At 41.0% G+C, this 23,698-nt stretch overlaps 1 protein-coding gene across 1 annotated transcript in view; it reads right to left on the bottom strand.

Moving 5' to 3' along the window:
- Window positions 1-2,013: 2,013 nt before the first annotated feature.
- KLF13 (KLF transcription factor 13) overlaps window positions 2,014-23,698 on the bottom strand; it is a 49,215-nt gene continuing 27,530 nt past the window's right edge. Inside the window, exon 2 of the mRNA XM_066592493.1 lies at window positions 2,014-7,149. Coding sequence (XP_066448590.1) covers window positions 6,857-7,149 — 293 coding nt within the window. The 3' untranslated portion in view covers window positions 2,014-6,856. The remainder of the gene's footprint in view (window positions 7,150-23,698) is intronic.

Raw genomic sequence — 23,698 nt, 5'->3', positions numbered from 1 at the left:
TTTTCTATATTTATTTGTTAACTGTATTAAATCCTTCGTGCGACACTCGTCAATGGGGAATAGTATGGCACCTAAACTACATTTGCTATGATGTAAATGCATAGAACGGCTTTGGCGAATTTTTTTAAGGACAAAACTCCTATGGCTTTATTAAACACAGACCATGCTGCATACACCCAACACAGAGGCGTAACTTGAAGCTCCTGGGCCCCAATGCAAAATATGTAATGGGGCCCCCAACTATAATTCTTTAGTCATTGTACTAGGCTCTCTATATGGAGAATAGAGGCCTTATGGGCCCCCTAAGGCTCCTGGGCCTGGGTGGAACTGCATCCCCTATAGTTACGCCCCTGACCCAACAGTTACCATAGGTAAATAACTGCACCCTTTTTGTTTCAGCATTTGCTGTTGCACGTCTTTTTAGTCTTACAATAAATAAGTGTTACTATTTCGTGGACTAAACCATTTAGGAAAAAAATAGAGATTTACCAGGTTTCTGATTTACAATCTCACGCCATTGCATTATGGTTAGTGAGGTCTGTTGTCTGGGACCCCCATTAATCCTGAGAATGAAGGAGATATAGAGCAATGCTGCATATCCTTCAATGTTTCTGCCATGAACTGCATCCACTTCATTCTCAGTTTCTGTGGGGGTCCCAGAGGTCGGTTCTTCGTCGATCATAAAGTGATGACACATCCCAGCAATATGCCATCATTTATGAGATCAGAAAATTCCTCTAACCAGTTAAACTACATTGTGACAAAGTAAAGCTATTTTATTATGGCTTTATATGTAGCTTGTTATAGCATTATTATGGTTTAGCCCCAGAATACATTACTTATGTATAGCATTGCAGACTGCAAAATATGGATAATCTTTGCGACATACCAGATTGCCCAAACGAATTCTAGATCCGTCCATGCCAAGTTCCAGTGTTGCAACAATAAACTTTTTGCAGGCTACAGCCTTAAATGTTTTAAAAATTGTGACCACCAATGAAAATAAAAATGTTTTCAGTGTCATCCTACTTACATCTCTTTATTTTCCATCTTGTAATATTGTAAGACAGAATTGGACAGCTTTATACACTTAAAGGGGTTGCCCCATCTGGACAACATCATTCCTAAATATGGCAGCACCAGTGATCATTTGGCCTTTTTTTCATTTATGACTTTTGCTTTTTTTCTAGCACTTTTCATGTCCTATACAGAACTCTATAGAAAAGATGCAAAAAAACAAAAAACACACTGTACCTAAACCATGCTGTGTTTTGTAAAATATATATATATATATATATATATATATATATACCGTATATACCGGCGTATAAGGCGACGGGGCGTATAAGACGACCCCCCAACTGTCACCTTATACGCCGGTATTCAGTGGAGAAAAAAAAAAAAATTTTATTACTCACCTCCCACGGCGTCCTGTCGCGCTCCGGCAGGATGTCGCTCGCTCCGGGAGGCTGTCGCTGGCTCCTCGTCCCCGCCGCAGCATAGCTTTCTGAATGCGGGGCTTGAAATCCCCGCTTCCAGAAAGCTAATACACACGCCGGCAGCCATGACATCATTGAATGGCTGTGATTGGCTAAAACACACGTGGCTTCAGCCAATCACACTATTCAATGACATCATTGAATGGGTGTGATTGCTAACACGTGCGCCTTCAGCCAATCACAGCCATTCAATGCTGTCATGGCTGCCGGCGTGTGTACTAGCTTTCTGGAAGCGGGGATTTCAAGCCCCGCATTCAGAAAGCTATGCTGCGGCGGGGACGAGGAGCCAGCGACAGCTTCCCGGAGCGAGCGACATCCTGCCGGAGCGCGACAGGACGCCGTGGGAGGTGAGTAATGAATTTTTTTTTTTTTTTACACTTTTTTTTTTTTTGTATTACCGGCGCATAAGACGACCCCCGACTGCAGAGCAGATTTTTCGGGGTTCAAAAGTCGTCTTATACGCCGGTATATACGGTATATATATATATATATATATATATATATATAAAGCAACTAACCCAAAAACGGCAAAACCATCACAAAATAAAAACAGATTTTGGGAGATTTACCAAACCTAAATGTGTGGGAAATCAGGAGTGGATCCAGCCGGAAGGAGAAGTACAAGGATGCGCCTCGACAGCATTTTTCACTACACTGCCGGATTCGGTCTGGGGGTTATGTCACAGGTGCCAGAAACAGCCTTGTGACAGAACTCGTGAACGGAAAGGAATGGAACTATTGGTGAAATGGACACCACTTTGGTCTTCGTTTGACAAGGTTTCCATTTGTTTCTTATAGATTTGGAGTATAGAATGACATATTCAAGTATATTATTCTATACTGAACATATAATGCAAACAAATGGTAACCCTGTCAAATGGTCAGCATTCTGATATCCGTTTCACTAATGACAGTTAATGGTTCAGCTTGGGGGTTCTGTCACACGGTTATCGCCATGTAACCCCCAGACAGAATCCTGTAGAGTAATTAAATATGATATGGGAACGCTCCGAACGTCCTTCCCTTACATTTCCTATATCTTTTGAATCCACATCTACATTTTTTCTCTAAAAAAAACTCCACCTGTGTGGGAGAACCTCCCGTTACAGTTGGGTGTCAAAGCATGAATCGACCAAGAGCTTTGTCTACATTTCTAATTGGAAATGATGTACAAACATGAGGGTCTTCTTATGAATTCTGAAATATGGTGCAAACAAAATGTAAATTATTGCTAAATTTCAGTGATTTTGTAATACAATCACCAAGATTGTTCTGGTATTGTTACTACTACTATGTTACTAAGTGAGGAGCAGAAGTTCTAAAGGCAAACGCAAGTTTCGGTACTGTAAGTCTGGTGGTCCGAACTCTGGTATGTCTTGCCTCAAGCATGTTAGAGATACTAAAACCCATACCTGGATATAAAAGATATTCTTTCAAGTAGAAGACAGGAAGTTGTGTAAAATCTCTCAACAAGCAGTTAAGTCTTATCTCAAAATGTTGAAATATTTTTGTTTTCTTGTTGGTAATCCACCTTAAAGAATATCTTTGCTAATGTGAATTTCCGTTTCATATTCGAGCGGCTATCTGTGTATTCTGAGTGATGATTTAATAGCATTTTACCAGTATCTTGCAACGAACATTTTGCATACACTACACTGCTGTAATTTGTGTTCCCTACACCCACTCACCCAATACACAATTCACAAACAGATTGCCAACAAGACATTAAGGCTCTAAGCATTTCATATAATCTATAGATTTTTTTAACTTTTCTACGATATTCTAAAGCAAACCTAAAGTAAGCTCATGATTTCTTAAACTACAGAGTGGTAAAATGCAATGGTAAGTGAAGACCAGAGAATTATAAGTGTGGCTTCATAGATCCTGCTACAAAGCCATATTGCAGTTTACTGTTGTATAGACATGTATAGATTTATATAGATTTATATATATTTATATAGAAAAACACAAACACTCAAAAGCCCAAAGTGCAATACCTATTAGTAGTGAAGCTGATAGTTAAATGCATAAAAAAACATTTGATACAGATGTAATTAGACCCATGCTGCTTAAGTGGGTTGCCCACTTCTAGCTATTTTGCAGTGGTCTGTGTTGGTACTGCAGCCTGAGACCCCTTCACCTAAATAGGACTCAGCCTGCAGTACCAACTCAGGCCACTGCATAATATATGGAGCTGTCTACTTCCTGCAACAAAACGGCTGGAAGTGGGACCAGCCCTTTAAGGCCCGAGCTACACTGCAGCTTGTTCTTGACAGGAGTAGTAGCAGGAGGCTGGGGTCTATTCATGTATAACAAACCACATAAATTTTGCAACCAAGACGCATTTGCATACGATATTTTAGGGCTTGTTTACTTTAATGTTAGGGATTCGAACAGAGCTGAACAGCCCCCCATTGACTATAATGGGGTCCGTTCGATATCCGGTGAGCAGTCCAGCATTTTGCATGGAATCTACAGATGAAATAGCACTGCTTACTGCTCTATTTTGTTTGGTTTTCTACCGGAAATCAGAGATGGAGGTTCCAAAGGGAACCTCCGACACTCATCTGAACGACCCCTTAGTCAATGCTACTCATAGACGGGTTGCCCCAGTGAGCAGCAGCATTACCAGCTGCCGCTTTGTCTAAGAAAGCACCGGCTGCATCGATATACAGATGCACCATATAAGTAACACCTTCCCAGACACATCTGATTAAACTATTGAGTAGGCAGCACTACTTCATGAAATAAATTGTAGTTTGCTAAGAGTGGCATGTACACAAATTCATCTTAACCGTAACACCCAACCAGACAATAGCGGGCGTCAGCTCCTAAAAATCGGACATGAAGCTTGCTTGTTGCTGTGTTCCATGCGTGAATGACTGGTTAGTAAGAATGAAAGTTTTCTGCCACAGTTTTATTAAGGAGTCTTGTAGTTACCTAGTACACTTGTACACTTGACTATTCTTGGATTTCAGTGTTACAAAAGCTATTGTATGTAAGATTTTAACATTTCCTTAAAGCAACAGTCCAAATTTATGTAAATAAAGATTAATCATTGTATAATGAAAAGTTATGGAACTTTCTTATATAATTTTTTCTACTCCTCATTACTTTTCTACAACTTTGCTTGCAGTCAGTAAATGGACCATTGTTTACATGGAGAGGCTTATAACCGGTCCTAGTTGTGCTCTCATTAGAGAATCTCCTGCTGCAGTCCAGAAAATCTTCTGCCAGATTGTTCTCAGGGTGCCTCTATACATTGCGGTTGATCCACTCTAATCGGATGCTAATTGATGGGTGGCACGTGGACTTAAAGGAGTATTCCGGGCATTTACTATTGATGACCCATCCTCAGGATCGGTTATCAATAGTTGATCAGCGAAGGGAGGGAAGTCCGCTGCTCAGGATTACCACTGATCCTGTGACCGCTGTCAGTGCAGTGGAGCTAGAAGTGTAATAGAAAGGCTTCATTCCCATTGAAATCAATGGAAAAAATGCTTTCTGTTACACTTTTGGCTCTGACTGCAAGGAGGAGCCGGAAGCGTAATGGAAAGTATCGCTACTATTGATTTCAATGGAAGCAAAGCCTTTCTATTCCACTTCTGGCTCTGATCACTGATGCGGACCCCCAGCTGTAGAGCATCCGAGTGGCGAATTCCCGTCAATCAACTATTGACGACCTATCCAAGGATAGGTCATCAATTGTAAGTGCCTCGAATACTCCTTTCAATAGCCAGTCCAGAAGCAACTAGCAATTTGCAGTGATGCACATGCGGATAAAGCGGATCAACTGCAGAATGTAGGGCTACCCTTACTTACAGTCCTACCCTGCAACAAGCGGCAGCTGTGTGAAAGCAGATCAGATTCAGTTCGCATCCTCTGAGTGTAAGCAAATAGCTTTCCATTCATAGATAAGGAGAGAACTTGAGAATGTAGTTAGTTATTATACAGTGATTACACTTTACTCACATAAGTTTGGGCAACATCTTTACTTTTGAAACATATATACACAAGAATGTTAAAAGGGTCAAAAAAGTGGTGAGGGGACTGAAGATGAAATCCTCTTAGAAGGATCATACACAGACAGATGTGTGGTACGATATCCATCTTCCCTAATATCAGTAGGGAAATAAATAGGTTTGACATACATTTTTTTTTTTTTACTAAGTGCTATCAGTAAATCACTTGTGAGCTGGCAACCACTGTCGCTTTCCAACTGGCAGTGCTGCTCTCTCAGGCACTTATCACAAGTGACTTGGTAAGAGGTGCTATTTCTTTATGACCTGACGAGAAGAAAAAAAGTGCACTGAATCTATAATAAACTGTAAAATCTAATGCTCATGGTAGAGTTTACAGTACGGCCCTTGAGCATTCAGATTCAATTTTTGTAGAAAATATTAAAATCGGACTAATAATTAGAAACTGACCAAACTCATCCACACAGGGCACATATATGGGTGTACGTGTGGACAGGGCTAGGAATAACATATACGTTTTTGAGTCATGTAACGGCAATATATATGACAAAACCAGAATTACCACCACAATAAATGGGCACTGTATCCTATGACTGGCACTTCCCATTTATGTACATACGAAACAAAAATTTGAGTGCAAAAAAAAAAATGTAAAAAAGTAGGACCTCATACAGTATAAGGCTGCAGTAAAGGTGTGACTTCATTGTACTCGTAAAACCAATGGATAATCCCTGAGAGGGCAATATGGTAGAACTGCAAGCTGTGGACCAATGCTCTTGTGCAAGTTTTCTGAGTCCTGAGGTGAAGAATATAGTTTATACCATTCTTTGTCCTTCTGGAAGAATAGATTTAGCTTTTGATGAATTTCAGACCAACATGAAATATAGCAGATACGGTGGGTTGTAAGAAATGGGCTTTGGAGATATTCCACGTATGGAGTTGAGATCTGGTACAGAGACGTATAGGTATGGGATTATTGATTCATAGACATATGTATATAGTATTTATATATATAAAACTGAGAATTTATGGAAATCTGGAGGTAGACAACTGAGGATGTACTGAATTCTGAAGATCCAGGACATTGTAACCTGTATAATTCTGGAGATCCAAAACAGATTTGTTAAGAGGATTTTGGAAATCCGAAAGAAAGGCAGCCAAGAATGTTTAGAAAGAATAGATAAAGGAAATCTGGAGGTTTATCCTTACAATGGTAACTGGTATTTGTTCTAGCCATCTCAATTAAGCCATCTTCAAACCACTTATAAAGAAACAGAGAAAAATACAAAAAAAGTTAAATGTAGGTAAGAAAAAGTTCATTTCCCAAAGTGTTCCACATTAGCAGAAGCAAAGTGCTAATGTCCAGTGCAAGTAGTTTTAAGGGGAGCTTGCTGGGCTTATAGCAGGGCTAGATGCATCGGAGCGACTATAGTCGCTGACTGAACCATTTCTGGAGCTGATACCACCTCGCCCTTTAAGCATGCTGGGCTGGAAGTTGGCATGGCGACGGGCATGCTTAGTCAGGTGGTCGCTACGCATAAAACGCTTTTCACAGATTGGACAGCAGAACTTCTTCTCTCCAGTATGAGTGCGGTAGTGTCTGGCGAGTTCATCTGACCTGGCAAATTTCTTGTTGCACTCTTCCCAACTGCACTCGAAAGGCCTTTCACCTATGAAAACAAGTAGTAAGAATGTTGTTAGCATTAAGAAACACTATTAGGTTCATTCTACTTATTATGACAGGAAAGATCTTATAGGCAACCTGTCATGTCGTAACGGCACCATAAACCAAGTTATAGTGTTCCTGTAGGTGACGGGGAGTCGGGATGTAATTTATATACTCATCCGGTTCCCGCGTTGTCCACCAGTGAAAATCACACTGGGCAGGAAGATATAACTCTTCCGAGTCATATGTTCACGGTCTCCTATAAAGGTGTTTGAGAAAGTGCACACATGTGATTCAGAGACGTGTCATATCTTCTTGCCCAGGCAAAATCTTCACCAGTTGACACCGAGGGAATCGGGGAGCAGGTGAGGATAAAAATGACGTCCCCTGACTCCCCATCACCTACAGAAACCACATCATAACTTAGTTTAAGGTACTGTTACTTTAAAGGGGACCTGTCACTGGATAAAGTCAGCATGGCTAGCTGCATGGCTCTGTAATCACAGCCCCTCAAACGTTAGCCCCCTTTTTTCTAGATGGACTCTTCTTAGGTACAGCTCCTGGCATTGCCAATGTGTCAAGTAGGTGGTCCTCATCACTCACTTCCAATTGGTGACATCGGGCCTTCAATCAAGTTGAATGTCACTCATTAACAATGAGTGGTGGGGAACATCCAGTTGACACACTGATACCGCTGGTAGCTGGACCTAAGAAGAGCCCGTCCAAACAAACGAAAGGGTCAAAGGGATGGTAGCTGTAGAACTATACAACCACGTCTGCTGACTTGATCCCATGACAGGTTCTCTTTACATTTAATTACATGTAGAAAGACAAAAAAATAACTAAAACATTTTTATATAATTAAAACTGTACTTTAAATAAGGGCATCTGCACTGTCATGGAGCCAGCTACCGAATCTGTAGCTGTGGCCCCCACACATTCGCTGTAGGAAAAATGTAGTACTTGCATACAATGTCCATTTAAGTAAATGTGTGACTATATATAGTAGTACATGGTTGGGCTTTGAGTGTCTTTGCTTGTGGTTCTTTTACTCAGCCAATAAAGGGGATCCCTAGCAGAGCACCTTTCGTCTATTAGGTCTGTACACCCTTTCAGCTTTCAGTGGTTGAAATTGCACCATAAGTCCATACATAAAACACGCTGCAGATTTTAAACGCCAAAAGTGTGTGCCAAAAATCCACCTTAGGGTTGGCCGCAGCAAAAACCGTGAGATTTCCGCCGGGAGAACCGCCGCTTGAAGCGGTCCGGCCGCATGCTTTTCCGTTGCGGCCGGCTTTCCTATAGAGGAGAGCGCGGCCGTAACCTAAATAAACAAAAAACCGACTGTAAACAGACATGCTCAATCTTTTGAAACCGCGGCTGCGGCTGCCGTGGTTTCAACCGGATTTACCGCAGCGGATTAGCCGTCCCGTGTGGACGAGGTTTCTGAGAAACCTTGTCCACATGGCTGGCTAATCCCGAGATTAGCGGCCGCGGGCGGATCTGCTGCGGCAGAACCGCGGCAAATCCGCCCTGTGTGAATGCAGCCTTATTGATTTATGCTGTGGATTTTCAGTTCAGATTTCACCCTTTGCAATGCAAAGAGCACATTCTGCAGCGTCTCTCGACTGAAAATTTTCGGCTACAATTTATATTTTTTAAAAATCCTAACATCCTGAATTTTTCACAATGACCATAGAGCCTCGTAACAGTTTTTCACTTTTTGATCTTTAGAGAAAACTTGGCTATAATGGGTTCGAGTGTTGTCCATGAAATACACGGTCAGCCTTCGGACAACAAAATCCGCCGTCTCAAAGGGCTCTTAGATGACCAATTGTAGAGGACCTCAAAATTCAACTGATTTCAAGTAGAGTTCAGTCAGAAGTAGAGATGAGCGTGCATACTCGCTAAGGGCAATTACTCGTTTGAGCATTGCCCTTAGCGAGTACCTGCCCACTCGGAAGAAAAGGTTCGAATGCCGACATCGGGCGGGGAGCGGCGGGGGAAAACGGGGAGGAACGGAGGGGAGAGCTCTTCCTCTCTTCCCCCCACTCACTGCTGCAACTCACCTCTCACCCACGCCGGCAGCCAAACCTTTTCTTCCGAGCGGGCAGGTACTCGCTAAGGACAATGCTCGATCGAGTAATTGCCCTTAGCGAGTATGCTTGCTCATCTCTAGTCAGAAGCAATCAAGACATGCAACAAGCTGAGGTTCACACAGTATATCAGATATGACCCCTTTAAGTAGAGAAGCTAGGTAATATGACCATTACTGGGATTACAGTATTATGACTGTGCATGATGTTCTTCTATTTACTAGTTCACTAAACAAGGATTGTGCTGTAACGAGTGATATGCTGTGAACAAATTAGACTACTTCACTATGTCATCATAAAGTAATACTCTAAATAAAGTATGAATTAACGGATTAAATATGGCTGTTATTTTTACCTTTGGCGCGCGTCATACCACAGGTATACGAGGACACACCTTAGGCAAACTGCTGACTACATTTTGGCCTTTTTTAATGACTATTAATAAACATTTTGGTATACCACCTAAGAAAACACATTATGCAGTCTTGGGTAACTCCTTTCCGGTTCTTTTTAGTAACACTTGTAAACATAGGTGAGATGCCAGGAAAGCAGAGTACGAACCATTTAAGACAGATGCCAGATCATCTGCATTCAAAATACGAATGCTATTTGCTATATTGCTACAGATAGCGCTGTTTAAAAAAAAAAAGGATGTGGTTTCAGCTTACTATCAAAGTTCTCACTAAGTTTCTTCATATTACTAACTGTAATCGCTACAACTGAAAAGGATGAAAATGTAGAAATGGCCACTTAAAAGTAATAAACTCAAAGCATTACTAGTAGAGATGAGCGAACGTACTTGCAAAGATTCGGGTGCTGGCGGGGGGCGGCAGGGGAGAGCGGGGGGAATCTCTTTCTCTCCCCCTGGCTTCCTCCTGCTCACTCCCCCAACACAGCGCTCACCCCCGCCGGCACCCGAATCTTTGCAGGCAAGCAGGCAGGTACTCGGTAGGGAGGATACTCGCTCGAGTATCTGTCCTTACCGAGTACGCTCACTCATCTCTAATTACTAGGTTTTGAAAATACAGTGAATTTGTAAAGCAGAAGTGGGTCCAAAAAAGTAGCAGAAATACAAGAATATATCAAAAAGTGCACCAAACAGAACTGTTAGGGCGTGTTCATGCATTGAGCTTAACCATTCCAAGTTGATTTTGGTGCAGATTCCGCTTCTAAATCTTCAACAAATCTGCTAACGTACCGCATACTCCAGTTAGATATTTCAGAAAACATTTGTGTGGATTTTTGTCCTCGTCCAAAAAATCCTTTCAATATGGCCTTCAACATGTGTGCTCGGAGAAAAGCAATTGCCAGATGTGTCTGACATTATCTAATCTCTCGCTGCCCATTAGTGGAAAAATCTATCTAAAACTAACTAGCCCTGAATGAAAAAGTAAGTGCCCTGCACTTAAATACAAAGTTACATTTTTAAATAATGCAGGACATAACTTTTCAATTGGAAGTATCTCAAAAATATTCTCCTCTTTTCATGTATTCTTTCACATACTCATAATTGTTATGCCACCCTCTGGTGTTCTTTTAATTTCCACTCAGATATGCAAATTGGGCATGGAAAAGTGCCTTCATAGCACCACCTATTGGGAGGGGACTTCTTTATAAGTCAGTGTCTGACCTTTCAATAGGCTTTGCAACCAGTGTTGAGCGATTATTGTGGGTATTTGAAAGATAAGGATCTTGAACAAAGCACTCTATTACCTGAAAATACTTTAATACTGTATATGAAAATTGTCTTTCTAAATTGAACAACCTCTTTTAAAGCAATTCTGCAAAGAGTGGACCAAAATTCCTCAACAATAATATAAGAACATTTTTCCTTTTAATACATAAAATGATTCTTTAAATTGTAGCAACCAATCAGATGCCAGCTTTTGTTTTGCAATGAGAAATGCCGTTGGAAAATGAAAGTTATGACTTGATTGGTTGCTGTGAGCAAATCCACCATGTTAGTTGTCACAAATTAAGTTTTCAGCAACTTGTTATTTGTATAGCGCCAACTTATTACGCAGCGCTTTCAGGTAATTTTTATTTATTACCCCCCACCAAGCTGGGTGCTCATTTTACCGACCTCGGAAGGCTGAGTTAACCTTGAGCCAGCTACCCGAACCATGTGGGGATTGAACTTGCAACCTTCAGGTTGTGAGCGAGAGCTTACACTCTGCACCACACAAGGGTCATGATAAAGGGGGAAAAAACAAAAAACAAGATTGTGAATAGGGAGGGAAATCTAAATTCTAAGCAAAGCCATACTATAAACCCTGAGGAAAACTGAAAACAGTGAGTGCATACATTAGTAGGGGGCAAGGCAGACAATATGCAGGACTCGCTGTACCGCACAGCTGGTGCACCTTTCAACTCAACTTAATTGGCGTAACTCGTAGACCATGTCAGTTAGTGAGATTGCAGCTGTTTCTATCATCAATTCCAGTAGCCGTTCAGAGGCCATGAAATATACATTAAGTGGTATTCATACATAGTCCATTATCCATGTGATATAATGATGCCATAACTGTGTCAAGAAGATTTATTTCCTGGACAAGCAAACTGTGGCAGCGCTACAGCGATATCACTTTTATTGGAAACTCCATGGCAGCAATAAAGAGTTGGCAACTCAATTAGTTCTCTTCCGGCCTTAGGCAACTTGGGAAACAATAGCTCCTTATTTGGGAGATTTGCTGTTGCAATTATGTATCAACGTGATCACTTGTTATGTCTCTAGTGCGAGAGCCTATTCTGCAAATACACAGCTGTTAAAGCAATAATAGCACATTTTATAGAAATCTTAGTGTTATTTTATGGTACAACTCTCATGCTAGGCCCTTACACAGGTTGGGCTGAGACCAGCTAAAAATGAATTGTCAAATGTCTATAAAACATTGGCTTTGTTGATATCAAGCTAAAATTGCTGTATCTGCAAAAAGTATTCAGCTTTGTTCCATTTCAGTTGGGAGTACAGGCGTCTGTACGATTGGTCTTGTCTGTAGAACATGTGGCCATAAACAATCGGATCCCAAGGAAGAAACATGCTACATGTCAGATTGCCAGGCTGGTTGGTGCTTTTTACCTAAATGGATACATTGTAAGAAACTAGATGAGAATAACAAGATGATTTTTGCTGTTGATGTATAGTATTTAGCTCACAATATTGTCTAAAGATAGAACTGAATTAAATATTAAGCTACAAGTATAAAGCTGGCCACATTTAGATGGCTGCCGGCCAAACCGTTATCCGTCCTAACCTTACTTTTCTCTGCAGAGAGTGAATGTGTTTTCAATGAAGAGGAACTCTAGCTTCTCCCAGACTCTTCTGGCAGTGGCTTATCTCCTCTGCCAACAAAAAGATTGGGCCGGTTGAAACCCAACTCTTCTCTCCCCCCAATATCTAACATCGGGCCAGAGTCAGGGAGGGGCTCCATGCACAATACATGCCATGATCTGTGGAGCATTTTCCTGTCATGGCCTAGGACTGTTGGTCATTATACAACAATCCCTGAATAGTGAATGCTACAGGGACATGTTGACTGACCATCTGCACCCATTTCTTCAGGAAGTCTTCCCCAACCACAGTGCCATCTTTCAACAGAACAACGCTCCATGACATTGCGATCAGATTACTAAGGAGTTGTTGGAGGAACACAATGAATTATACACACTGCCTGGGCCCCAAACTCACTAGATTATAACCCCATTGAACAAGTTTTGGATATGCTGCAAAGGATTGTGAGAGCTGCTCCCAGTTATTTGCAAAATGTGCACCAAGTGACGGAGCTGCTGCAGTGGGCATGGATTACGTTGAGCATGGATGATGTTCGCCTCCTTGTGGAATCAGTTCCTCAACAACGGAAAGCAGTGATCACCCAAAAAGGTGGACCGACCCGTTATTTAGTAGGTGTTCTTTATTTAGTGATCGTTTAGCCTAAAGTGTGCTGCAAAATTATGAGATGTGAGAATAAAAAAAATATAAAGTGCAATTAAAACATAATGGATGCAGTAGGAGAGCCCTGTCTAGGGGAATTAAGTATAACACTTATATCCCCGGATTCAGCGGGTCATCTACTTTCAGCGGTGGCAGATTCCCTTTAAAGGAATAATCTGGGCAAAACTGACACATTGTACTAGATGTAGAGTATTAGTTAGTATTAGTTTGCTTGGACTGTTGCTTTCAATTATAACATCATATGATCCAGATGAATATTGGAATGAAGAAATGTTTTTATAAAAAGATCATCTACAAAGTAAGCTTTGTTATAGAAACTACTGGCTGCCATTTAAGAACGTAGGACACATCTACTTCAGAGACAATTTTAAAAAGCCTCTACAAACTGTTAAGGCCCATTTACACGCAAAAATTATTGCTCAAAATTTGCTCAAAAAGGCATAACGCATGTAAATGCTCCCATCTTTCACTCTTCGGTTAAACGATGATTTTTAGGTGAGCATAAAATCCATCATTTAGCCGGAGAGATAATAACGCAGACCCCATGCTGTCCATTAGCAGTTTATACAAAACAATCGCTCAATCTTTTAAATGATTATCTTTGCATGTAAAGGGGCCTTTGCTCTATGGCTACAATTTTTATTATTTGCTCATTAAAACCAACTGAATTGCATGAAAAGTAAATGGTGTCCTTATTTAACACCATGTCGGCAAAATTTAGTTTGTATATATCTTCAAAGAATGTGCAGAAAATGTTTGCATACCTATGATTATTTCAAGTGGCTAAAAAGGACACTTAAGGAACTCTTTATCTTTATCAGGCACTGAGTGAATGTTGGCAAATGTTCAGATGTGAGATAATATTAAAGCATTCTCCGGCATGCAACTGCAGGTGGAACTGTTACAAGCAATTGATTAGGAAACTGATCATAATGGAATTTCTATCTTACAGAGCGTAGTCATAAGACTGACATACTTGGATCTCATGTCTATGGCCACTTTAACCTCTTAAGGACATGATATATCCAAAGACGGGAACAAAAGTGCTTGTGTGAAAAAACTCCTGTTTATTATATAAAAATGTGCTCTATCACAGGAACATGCAGAGAACGCACTTCAGTTCTAACTTGAACCTTGTTCACCTCAACAATGAATGCTGTTAAACATCCTTAAAAAGTCTTACTCATTATAACCAATTTTTTCACACAAGCACTTTTGTTCCCGTCTTTAGATATATTGTGTACAGAAAGCCACTGTAACCAGATGGCAAGTAAAGGGCTTGTGAGTATACCTGGTAAATGGAACTGAGAGCAGAAGAGTGAAGATAAAGGTGAGAGTTATTTCTTATTTCATCTTAAAGGGGTTGTCCCGCAAAATAAAGTAAAGTTAAACACTTCTGTATGGCCATATACATGCACTTTGTAATATACATCGTGCATTAAATATTGGCCATACAGAAGTTATGTACTTACCTACAGGGGGTGTGCATGCGCAGACCAGCTGTGCGGTGCGAGCACGCTGGAGCGGCGCGTCCATGGGACAGAAGAGGCAGACTGCGCGAGCGCGTCAATTCGAGCCAGGAGAAGGATTTGGTCGGCGCCAGGGAGACGGGGACGCCAACACAGGGGGGGGGGGGACCCCCTGTAGGTAAGTAAATAACTTCTGTATGGTCAATATTTAATGCACGATGTATATTACAAAGTGCATGTATATGGCCATACAGAAGTGTTTAACTTTACATTATTTTGCGGGACAACCCCTTTAAGGACATGGCCTATTTTGGCCATAAGGATGCAAGGATTTTGGGGGATTTTCATCTCCACTTTGTAAAAGCCATAACTTTTCTATTTTTCCATTGACATGGCCATATGATGGCTTGGTTTTTGCATGACTAGCTGTAGTTTTTATTGGCACTATATTGAGGTACATATAGCCTTTTTGATAATTTTTTATTGCGTTTTATTGGGAAACTAAATGAACAAAATAAGCATTTTGGCTCTTGTTTTAGTGTATATTTTTTTTAACTATTTTTGCAGTGCAGGATAAATAGTATGTCCAATGTATTGTACAGGTCGTTACGGATACAATGATGCCAAATACGTAGGGTTTTTTTTGTAATACAAAGAGTGGAAAGTGCATTTTTTTGTTACTATTTTTTTATGTTTTTTTAATGTCCATGTAGGTGACTTGAATCAAAAAAGCTATGATCACTAGTATAATGCATTGCAGTATTTCTGTACTGCAATGCATTATCTCTTACAATAGTAATCACACGCCATGGTAGGCTAAGGAGCCATTGTCTGGCGTCTGGATCCCATGGCAATCCATCGACCCTCCGTGATTACCTAGCGAAGGGCCAATGACTTCTCAGTATGCTGTGGCATTAGGAGGTTAAGGGTGTCCAGTCTCTAAAAAATATTTTTATACATCGTCAGTGAATTCTGAGTTAATAAAGGGAGGTCCTCATTAAGGATCCTCATCTCTTAGAGGTCACTTATGAAAAGTGTCTCTCTGATCTGGAGGACCTGTCATGCCTACATTATACAGATAGCCAATTCATTTGAAAGCTGTTCAGGATGCAGCGCCAACATAATAACTATTATGCTGTCCACTCTACCAGTTGACTCACCCACTATTTGCTTGTTTGATCTACTATTTACTTGACCAATGTGTTTACACTGGTTGAGGGTACATGCTTTTCCTGACTTGCGACGAGTTGAGCGTACATGCTTTTCTACTTGACTAACGTAAACTCAAGTCTGGTATACATTGATCAAGTAGATTGTTGAGTAGGCAGACAGATTAGTAAAAGCATGACCACTCGACCAGTATAAACATACTGGTTGAGTGGAAAGTAAAGAGGTGAGCACTGGGGAAAGTCAAGTGGTAAAGCAGACAGAATAGCTGTTCGCCCTCTCCTCCCTCTCCTCCCCACTCTACTGTGCACTTGCCCTACACTTACACAGGGGAAACAGATAGGACAGTGCACAGACTGGTGGAATAGTGGTAGAGGATTTTTTTTCTGGAGTTACTGGGCCCAGTTCATTAGGTCCACTAACTTGACTAATGTAAACACCAGCAATTGTGAGGGCAAGTCAAGTACTGACCCCAGTTACAGGGCCTAGTCAGCTGGGTCCACTTACCTGACCAATGTAAACCAGATCTTAGTGCCTGCTGGTCTTCACGTCCAAATGCAGAATGATGATGTTTGAACACCAGGTCATGTGATCTGTGCAGCTAATTACTAACAGAAGTCATTGGCTGTAGAGGTTGCATGGCCCTGGTCTCGGCAATGTCCTTGCCGTCTCACCCAGGAATGAAGAACAGTGGGAACCAAGCACTGGCAGAACGTGAGCAGTGGGGGAGTGGGGAAGGTGAATATACCATATTAGTTCTGCATCTTGAGAAGTTTTTGGGAAAAAAAAGTCTCTGAATAACTCCTTTAATTTTTCATTGGGTGGTGCAGCGAAAATAAACACCTTGGGCATATTCACATCATGTTGGGCTACCCTTTTTAAATGATGGCTTCCGTCATGGTTAAAAATGTGTGTTTCCATCAGGATTAGTTTGTTCAACAGGGCAGAGAAATTGAGACTTGTTTTTCTGTCCCCTTGAACATCAGAATCTTGAGTCCACTTTTTATACAATGCAACTGTATGGAAAGAGGAAGCTATAGGATAAGTATCCTGTTGTACTATCCTATTTGACTTTTTTTACAAGATAAAAAAAAGGACCAAGATAAAAAAAAACATATTTCAAAAGAATGAAAAACTACGGTATGACCCTAGCCATACTGCCAGGTTTCTTCACAGATAACACATGATGACTGGGGGGGGGGTTTGTGTCTCAGAAGAGGGACATATTTTTCGATTGGCTTAATGTCAAAGGACCCTTTTAACAAGTAGGGAATGTCCAAAGCAGACTATTCCTTTGAGGAGCACTGATGACTTGTGTGTTTTTTTACATAAATGCACTTAAAACCTTACATAACTGCATAAACCTACTGTCATTGGGGTCAGAGATCAATTTTTCCAGTATGGATCACTGAATCCTGTTTCTGCCCTCCAACAGCCACATTTATAGAAGTCGTAAGTCCAATGACTGTCTGCTAGGGGAGGTTAGTCGATCTATATTTCTCTCTCTCCTGCTGTTTTAAGAGTATACTTTAGTGGATGGTCTTTTGTATATCCAAGAGAAAGTACTGTGCTTTTATAAAAAAAACACTAGAAACTTAAAAACTCAAAACATGTTGTGGCAGTGATGACTGACGATATAACTGAGTCGTAGTTGGCACCTATCTGGATGGTGTACATCACAGGGAGGGAGATCTACCATATATGGAGAATTGTTCATGAATTTAATGTATGATGCTACTATTAAACAACAAGATAAAAATAAGTAATTGCAATTAATCTATTGTCCGGTAGGAACATCTGGTCTCCCAACCCAACCTCTGTAGTCAGTGGAGCTCAAAAAGCTGTACCCAACAAGGGCAGTAAAGTCACAGGCCTGGTGCATTTTAAGCTGTTAAGTGCCATGCTGTTCGCATGAAGCATGTGGTATTTTTATTGCACTTTTTATGCTCGTGGAGCAGTGATTGATGTTCTTCACACATTTGCTTCATTTATGGAAAGCTTTATTGCGGAGCTAAGCATACATCATGTGCTTAGCACAATGAAAATAATCTCAGGCTTACTGTGAACTCTATTAATAAGTATATAAAATAATATAAAAAAGTAATTGTCACAGGAACTTGGGTCTCTTGGCGAAAAGAAAGTTTTCTTTATGGGTTAGCAATTCACACACTAAAGAACTTGTTCAGACAAGAGCCTGAGCCACAGAGAACGTGTAAGACAACGCAGTGAACCAAGCAAGTGAATACTATACATTTTAGCGGTACCATCAGTACACACTACGTCTTAACTTATGTCCCTTCTGTATTTTAGAGACCGTCCATGAAGATGTAGAGAGTCCTGAGATGTGGCATGCTTTACCATCAACTGTTGTGATTCTATTCTATTTACACATTTGTATAGCGTATACTTATCTCACAGCATTGTACAGCAGTCCCCATTGTTTTCATTGGGGCTCACAATCTGAGTTAAACTATTAGTATATTTTTGATGTGTGGGAGGAAACCCACGCAAACACAGAAAGAACATACAAACTCCAAATGTTGTTCTTGGTGGGATTTGAATCCAGCACTGCAAGGCAACTGTACTAACCACTTAGCCACCGTGCGTCTCAACAAAGCTGTATGAAGGTTTGATTTTTGCAAACTTAGTAGTTTGATTGGCACCTTTTCTTAACTCTTTTTTTTCCAAGTCTCATAAATGTTTAATAATTCTGGTTCTGATGAACTGTTGGGGATCTGATTGCTGTATTCAAATTACAAGCGCAAAAAATGACTAAAAGTGGCCTAGGCTAGTTTCACATGGCTGTATTTTGTATCCATAGTCATAAGACAGAACGAGATGTGGAGTCTACGGAGAGAGAAAGTACAGTATAATGGAAAGATTTGCATCTCTTCTATGTTTATGACCAAGTCTTACTGACCAAAATACTGCCATACAACATGGGCTTTAATTGGATTCTGGTGGGTTTAGAAGGACAATTCTAGTAAATTTACAAGTAACGTTTGTGGTTTTGCTGCTACAATGATTTTCAGCTTTGACTAGATCTTGCACTGTAGTGGTCTGAATTTTTAGAAATCCTATGCACATTAGGCAGGGCATGCTATGTTTTTCTGCAACCATTCCAAGCCCTACCGGTATCGTTTTGTGGTGGGTTAGCTGTGGTTTTGACTGCAATGGGGGAAAACCGTAGCATTAAAAATTTGCTTTGCATAGCTCCAGATTAGCTGTCAATATTGCCTAAATGTGAGATCCCCATTGGGAAGCTACGTACTGTAGGGTGGTGGTATTGCTATTGTAATGTTGCCTGGCACCTGGGACTGAAATTCATTTTTTTACTAGCTTATAACTTTTTTTCTTGAAAAAAAAGTAGTAATAAAAACTATTTTGTATGCAACAAGAAAACGAAAAGGAACGGAATAACCTACTGAACTAGCGGTACTACAACATGATGGACATACTATATCAAAAAGGGGAAGATTTATGATAGTTCATGTGCCTAGATTTTGGTCTATAATGCGACTTTACTTCAGTCTAAGTGACATGTGCGATTTATGAAAGCTGTGAGGCTATTTTTTATTATCTACTCCTGGTCATGTCATTCTACTTCCAATCTAAATTTGAGGGTATGATTTAGGAGGTACAATGGTTCAGACCTGATTTATAACGTGCGACTTTTTCAAAAAGTCGAACAAAAAGTTGCACAGCTACTTCAGTACTGAGGAGGCGTATTTGCAGCACCAACTTTTACGCTATAGAGAAAGAAGGTATTTGCGCCTAATTTAACATACAGTGTGTGAGTTTTGGATGAATTTGCCTCATAATAGATCAGTACTTAGATTAAAAGTCGCACATGAAAGTCTTAGGCCTCATGTCCACGGGGAAAATCAGATCCGCTGCAGATTCTACATGTAGAATCTGCAGCGGGTCCCTCCTGCCCCGCGGACATGAGCGCTGAAAATAGCAATTTAAAAACATTTACCTTTCCGTAGCGGGCGGCGAAGCTCTGCTCTTCCTCACGGCCGGATCTTCATTTTCGGCCGGCGGATGAATTCCTGACGCCGGCGGCACGTCGTCGACGTGCCGCGCGCATGCGCCGGGCACATCCGCCGAGCCGAAGCAAGGGAGATGCGGCTGTGAGGAAGAGAAGACCTTCAGCGCCCGCTCCGGGTGAGTAATCCTTTTAAATTCCTATTTTTGGTCTCCCGCGGATCCGGACGGCTTCCATAGGCTTCAATAGAAGCCCGCGGGAGCCGTCCCCGCGGGAGACCCGCATGAAAATGGAGCATGGTCCAGATTTTTTCATGCTCCATTTTTTTTTAAATCACTTTTATTGACGATCCGCGGGTATTTATCTACCCACGGGTGGTCAATGCATCCCTATGGGGTGCGGATCCGCGCGCGGGAGATCCGCTGCGGATTTTAAATCACATTTTGCCCGTGGACATGAGCCCTTATATGATAAATCTCCCCCAGAGTGTTTAAAGCGACGTCTGGTATAGTTCTGGCACCCATTCAACACAAACAAGCTGTTTTTTTTTCTTCTTTCTATGAGGAACAAGAATACAGTAGACAGATGGGACAGTGAGAATAACTGCAGGAGGTGGAGGAGGGTTAAACAGACAAGGGTGGGGTTGCTTTCCTCCAAAAGTGAAAGGCTTCAACTGAGAACATGATACTTTCTGATTGCAGAGCCCCAGGACTGTGGTTTGCATGAGTCAATGGCCTGTCATCAGGCCCCTATTGTGCAAACCCTATAGATACTCTAAGCAACATGACTCACAATATTAATCTTTAAAATGTACTTTGCATGCATGAAAGAAGTTTACAGCAGCTGGTTGTTAACAGGGAGAGATGTTCCTGTATGTAAATCAATATCTAATTGCTACTGCATAAAGCCTACTTATCTGCTAGCTTTCTACAGCACTGAGTGATGGTCTTGATTACAGTCAGCAATGAATGTACAGCTATTATTCCCTGGTGTACCTAGTGTATAACTATAGAAGAGAGACTTCTAGGTCTCTTCTTTAGATCCAACTATAGTTTTGGCACTAACATTTTTTTTTTGCAAAAACTCTTAAATCTACTTTGTGTGAACATAGTCCAAGATCATACGCATGTGCATCGGACTATCAGCAAATTAGTTACAGATTTTCTGTAAAATCTGGAACTTAAAAGGCGACTTTGGTGAATTTTTTTCATTCATATGTATCAAGTCCCCAGCATATATAAGTCAGAGACTATTCCTTTCTATCTGAAACTCCTGGGGTCCTCAGGTGGTCATGTGATCTCATTCTGACCAGTTGAGATTTACTTAAAGGGGTTGTCCCGCGAAAGCAAGTGGGGTTCAGCACTTCTGTATGGCCATATTAATGCACTTTGTAATATACATCGTGCATTAATTATGAGCCATACAGAAGTTATTCACTTACCTGTTCCGTTGCTAGCGTCCTCGTCTCCATGGAGCCGTCTAATTTCAGCGTCTAATCGCCTGATTAGACGCGCTTGCGCAGTCCGGTCTTCTCCCTTCTGAATGGGGCCGCTCGTGCCGGAGAGCTGGTCCTCGTAGCTCCGCCCCGTCACGTGTGCCGATTCCAGCCAATCAGGAGGCTGGAATCGGCAATGGAACGCACAGAGCCCACGGTGCACCATGGGAGAAGACCTGCGGTCCACCGTGGGTGAAGATCCCGGCGGCCATCTTCGCAAGGTAAGTAAGAAGTCACCGGAGCGCGGGGATTCGGGTAAGTACTATCCGGTTTTTTTTTTAAACCCCTGCATTGGGTTTGTCTCGCGCCGAACGGGGGGGCTATTGAAAAAAAAAAAAACCCGTTTCGGCGCGGGACAACCCCTTTAAGTGTATGTATTTTCAAATTTGTCAGTTTCTCAGACAGCATAATTCTCGTGTGATGACCAATTAAGCTCTTGAGCGTGGGAAACCGACACACTCATCAAAGTTACTGCTGATAACTTAGATGCTCCTGTCACATAGTTATAATGAAGGAGATGATAGTTCAGGCTCTTGACTGGTTACTTATGGTCTGTAGCTTATTTAGGTGAATATAGAATGTAGATGGTAATGGAACTGTCCTCCCACTAGGCAGAGATGGTACAGGCTTTAGCTGCTCATGTGATGCTTTTGCTGATGCATCTCTATTCTACTTTTCTGTTATACTATGCTTTCTGTACCTACCCTGAAGAAGCTCCTGTCCTCTACAAAGGAAGTAATTTACATCCTTCAGTAGCTCTTTTTGACCTTTTATATGTAAGGCCTAGCTTCAGGCTTCATTCACATCTGTGCTGTGAGTTATGTTTTCCTACTCTGTATTTTAACAGGTACAAAACCTCTGATGTTGATGTGAACAAGCCCTTATCTATATTAGTTACCTGCCTCATTTTCTTTCATCTTCATTTTTTTTTTTGATTGACATTTTGGGAGCTAATCACCAGTTATGGTTTCAACATATATTTTTAACATACAATGGCCATCCTTGAACCAATTTATATTGTCTGTTGAGGGACCACTGTGTTTATAAGACTCCATGCCAAAAGGCAAAATTAGTTTGAGGACGCCATGGCTTCTTGTTTATCCACATAGACCAGAGTATTTTTAGAGATGTGTTATGTTCAGACGTGGTTAACCAGGACGAAATTGAAGTTCTTGGTCACTTAGTTCTATGTAATCATTTTGTCTGTAAGTCTACCCAATACTTCTGAAGTCTTCCAAACATAGAACTGTTAATCTGAATTCTTTGTTCACCTTGCAACATATTGCCTATAATCACAATAGGATATAAGTAAATGACTAAAAGCCCTACTCCACAGCCCGGAGATCTACAAGCTTTTGTAGGAACGTTCATTTGCAGGCATGTTTCTTGGCTTGATCATCAGGCCATTTGAATATGCCGCCAGTCAGTCAAAGAACGAGAAAATGCTCATTTGTCGGTTGATCACCATGTTTGTACTGCAAAAAAACTAAACGTTGGCAGCACACTACCCCATGTAAAGGAGGGATGTGCTGTTGATGGCAATGAAACTGTATGGTGAATGGATAATCACATGAACACATTGTTAGGTCGTGTAAAAGACTTTGAGTGGTTTGACCCAGAGAGTTTTTTCAGAAAAACACCACAATCTTTATGACCATTTTTCATGTAATTTTTTGAGGCAAAGTCAGAAGTGGATGCAAAAGGAACCCAAAATATAAAGGAAGGACTAATACTGCAACATGGTGCTATAGAGGCATCATGTGGTAGTACACACAATGCCTATGGCTCCATGGCAGGGACTCAATGTGTGATCCTCTATACAAGTAAACCTCAACTGATGGAATACATTTCTGACATTGTGACCTGACCCATAGACATAAAAGTAATTGCACTTTCTGAGAATTGGCTTGTGTTAAATCAACACAACGCATGGTGGGAGGGTTAGATGAAAATCTATAAATTTTATTGTAAATATTTCTTATAATGGTCCACTAGCCAACAAGATTGCCTTGCTTTCTGTATGTAATCTATGCATTTTTCAGATAGTTGCAGATTACATTGCCTATAATAAACTAAAAGTATAACTGTAGTCATTACTGATTACATAATGTCCTTTCAAGTTCATGAAAGATAAACTCTGATTTTCTAGAACAGCTGGTGGGTTGCATTGGACTACGGCTGTATGGTACACATTTGTTGGAATAATCAATGCCAGATGGGGCAGTTAAATAACCATTGAGAATGGCAGAGTGGGGAGAAATAGCTGGCAATGGGGGGGGGGGGGGTATTTTATACAGTATTTTGACTGTGTGACATTCGAGGAACAAGGTTTTTAACAATTAGTTTCTCTGCTTGTAGAAATTACTTTTCACCGACTTATACAAGA

Source organism: Eleutherodactylus coqui, chromosome 2 (genome assembly GCF_035609145.1).
Source record: "Eleutherodactylus coqui strain aEleCoq1 chromosome 2, aEleCoq1.hap1, whole genome shotgun sequence".
Lineage (NCBI taxonomy): Eukaryota > Metazoa > Chordata > Amphibia > Anura > Eleutherodactylidae > Eleutherodactylus > Eleutherodactylus coqui.
The sequence above is the reverse complement of the archived record's forward strand: the minus strand, read 5'-3'. Positions and strand labels throughout refer to the sequence as shown.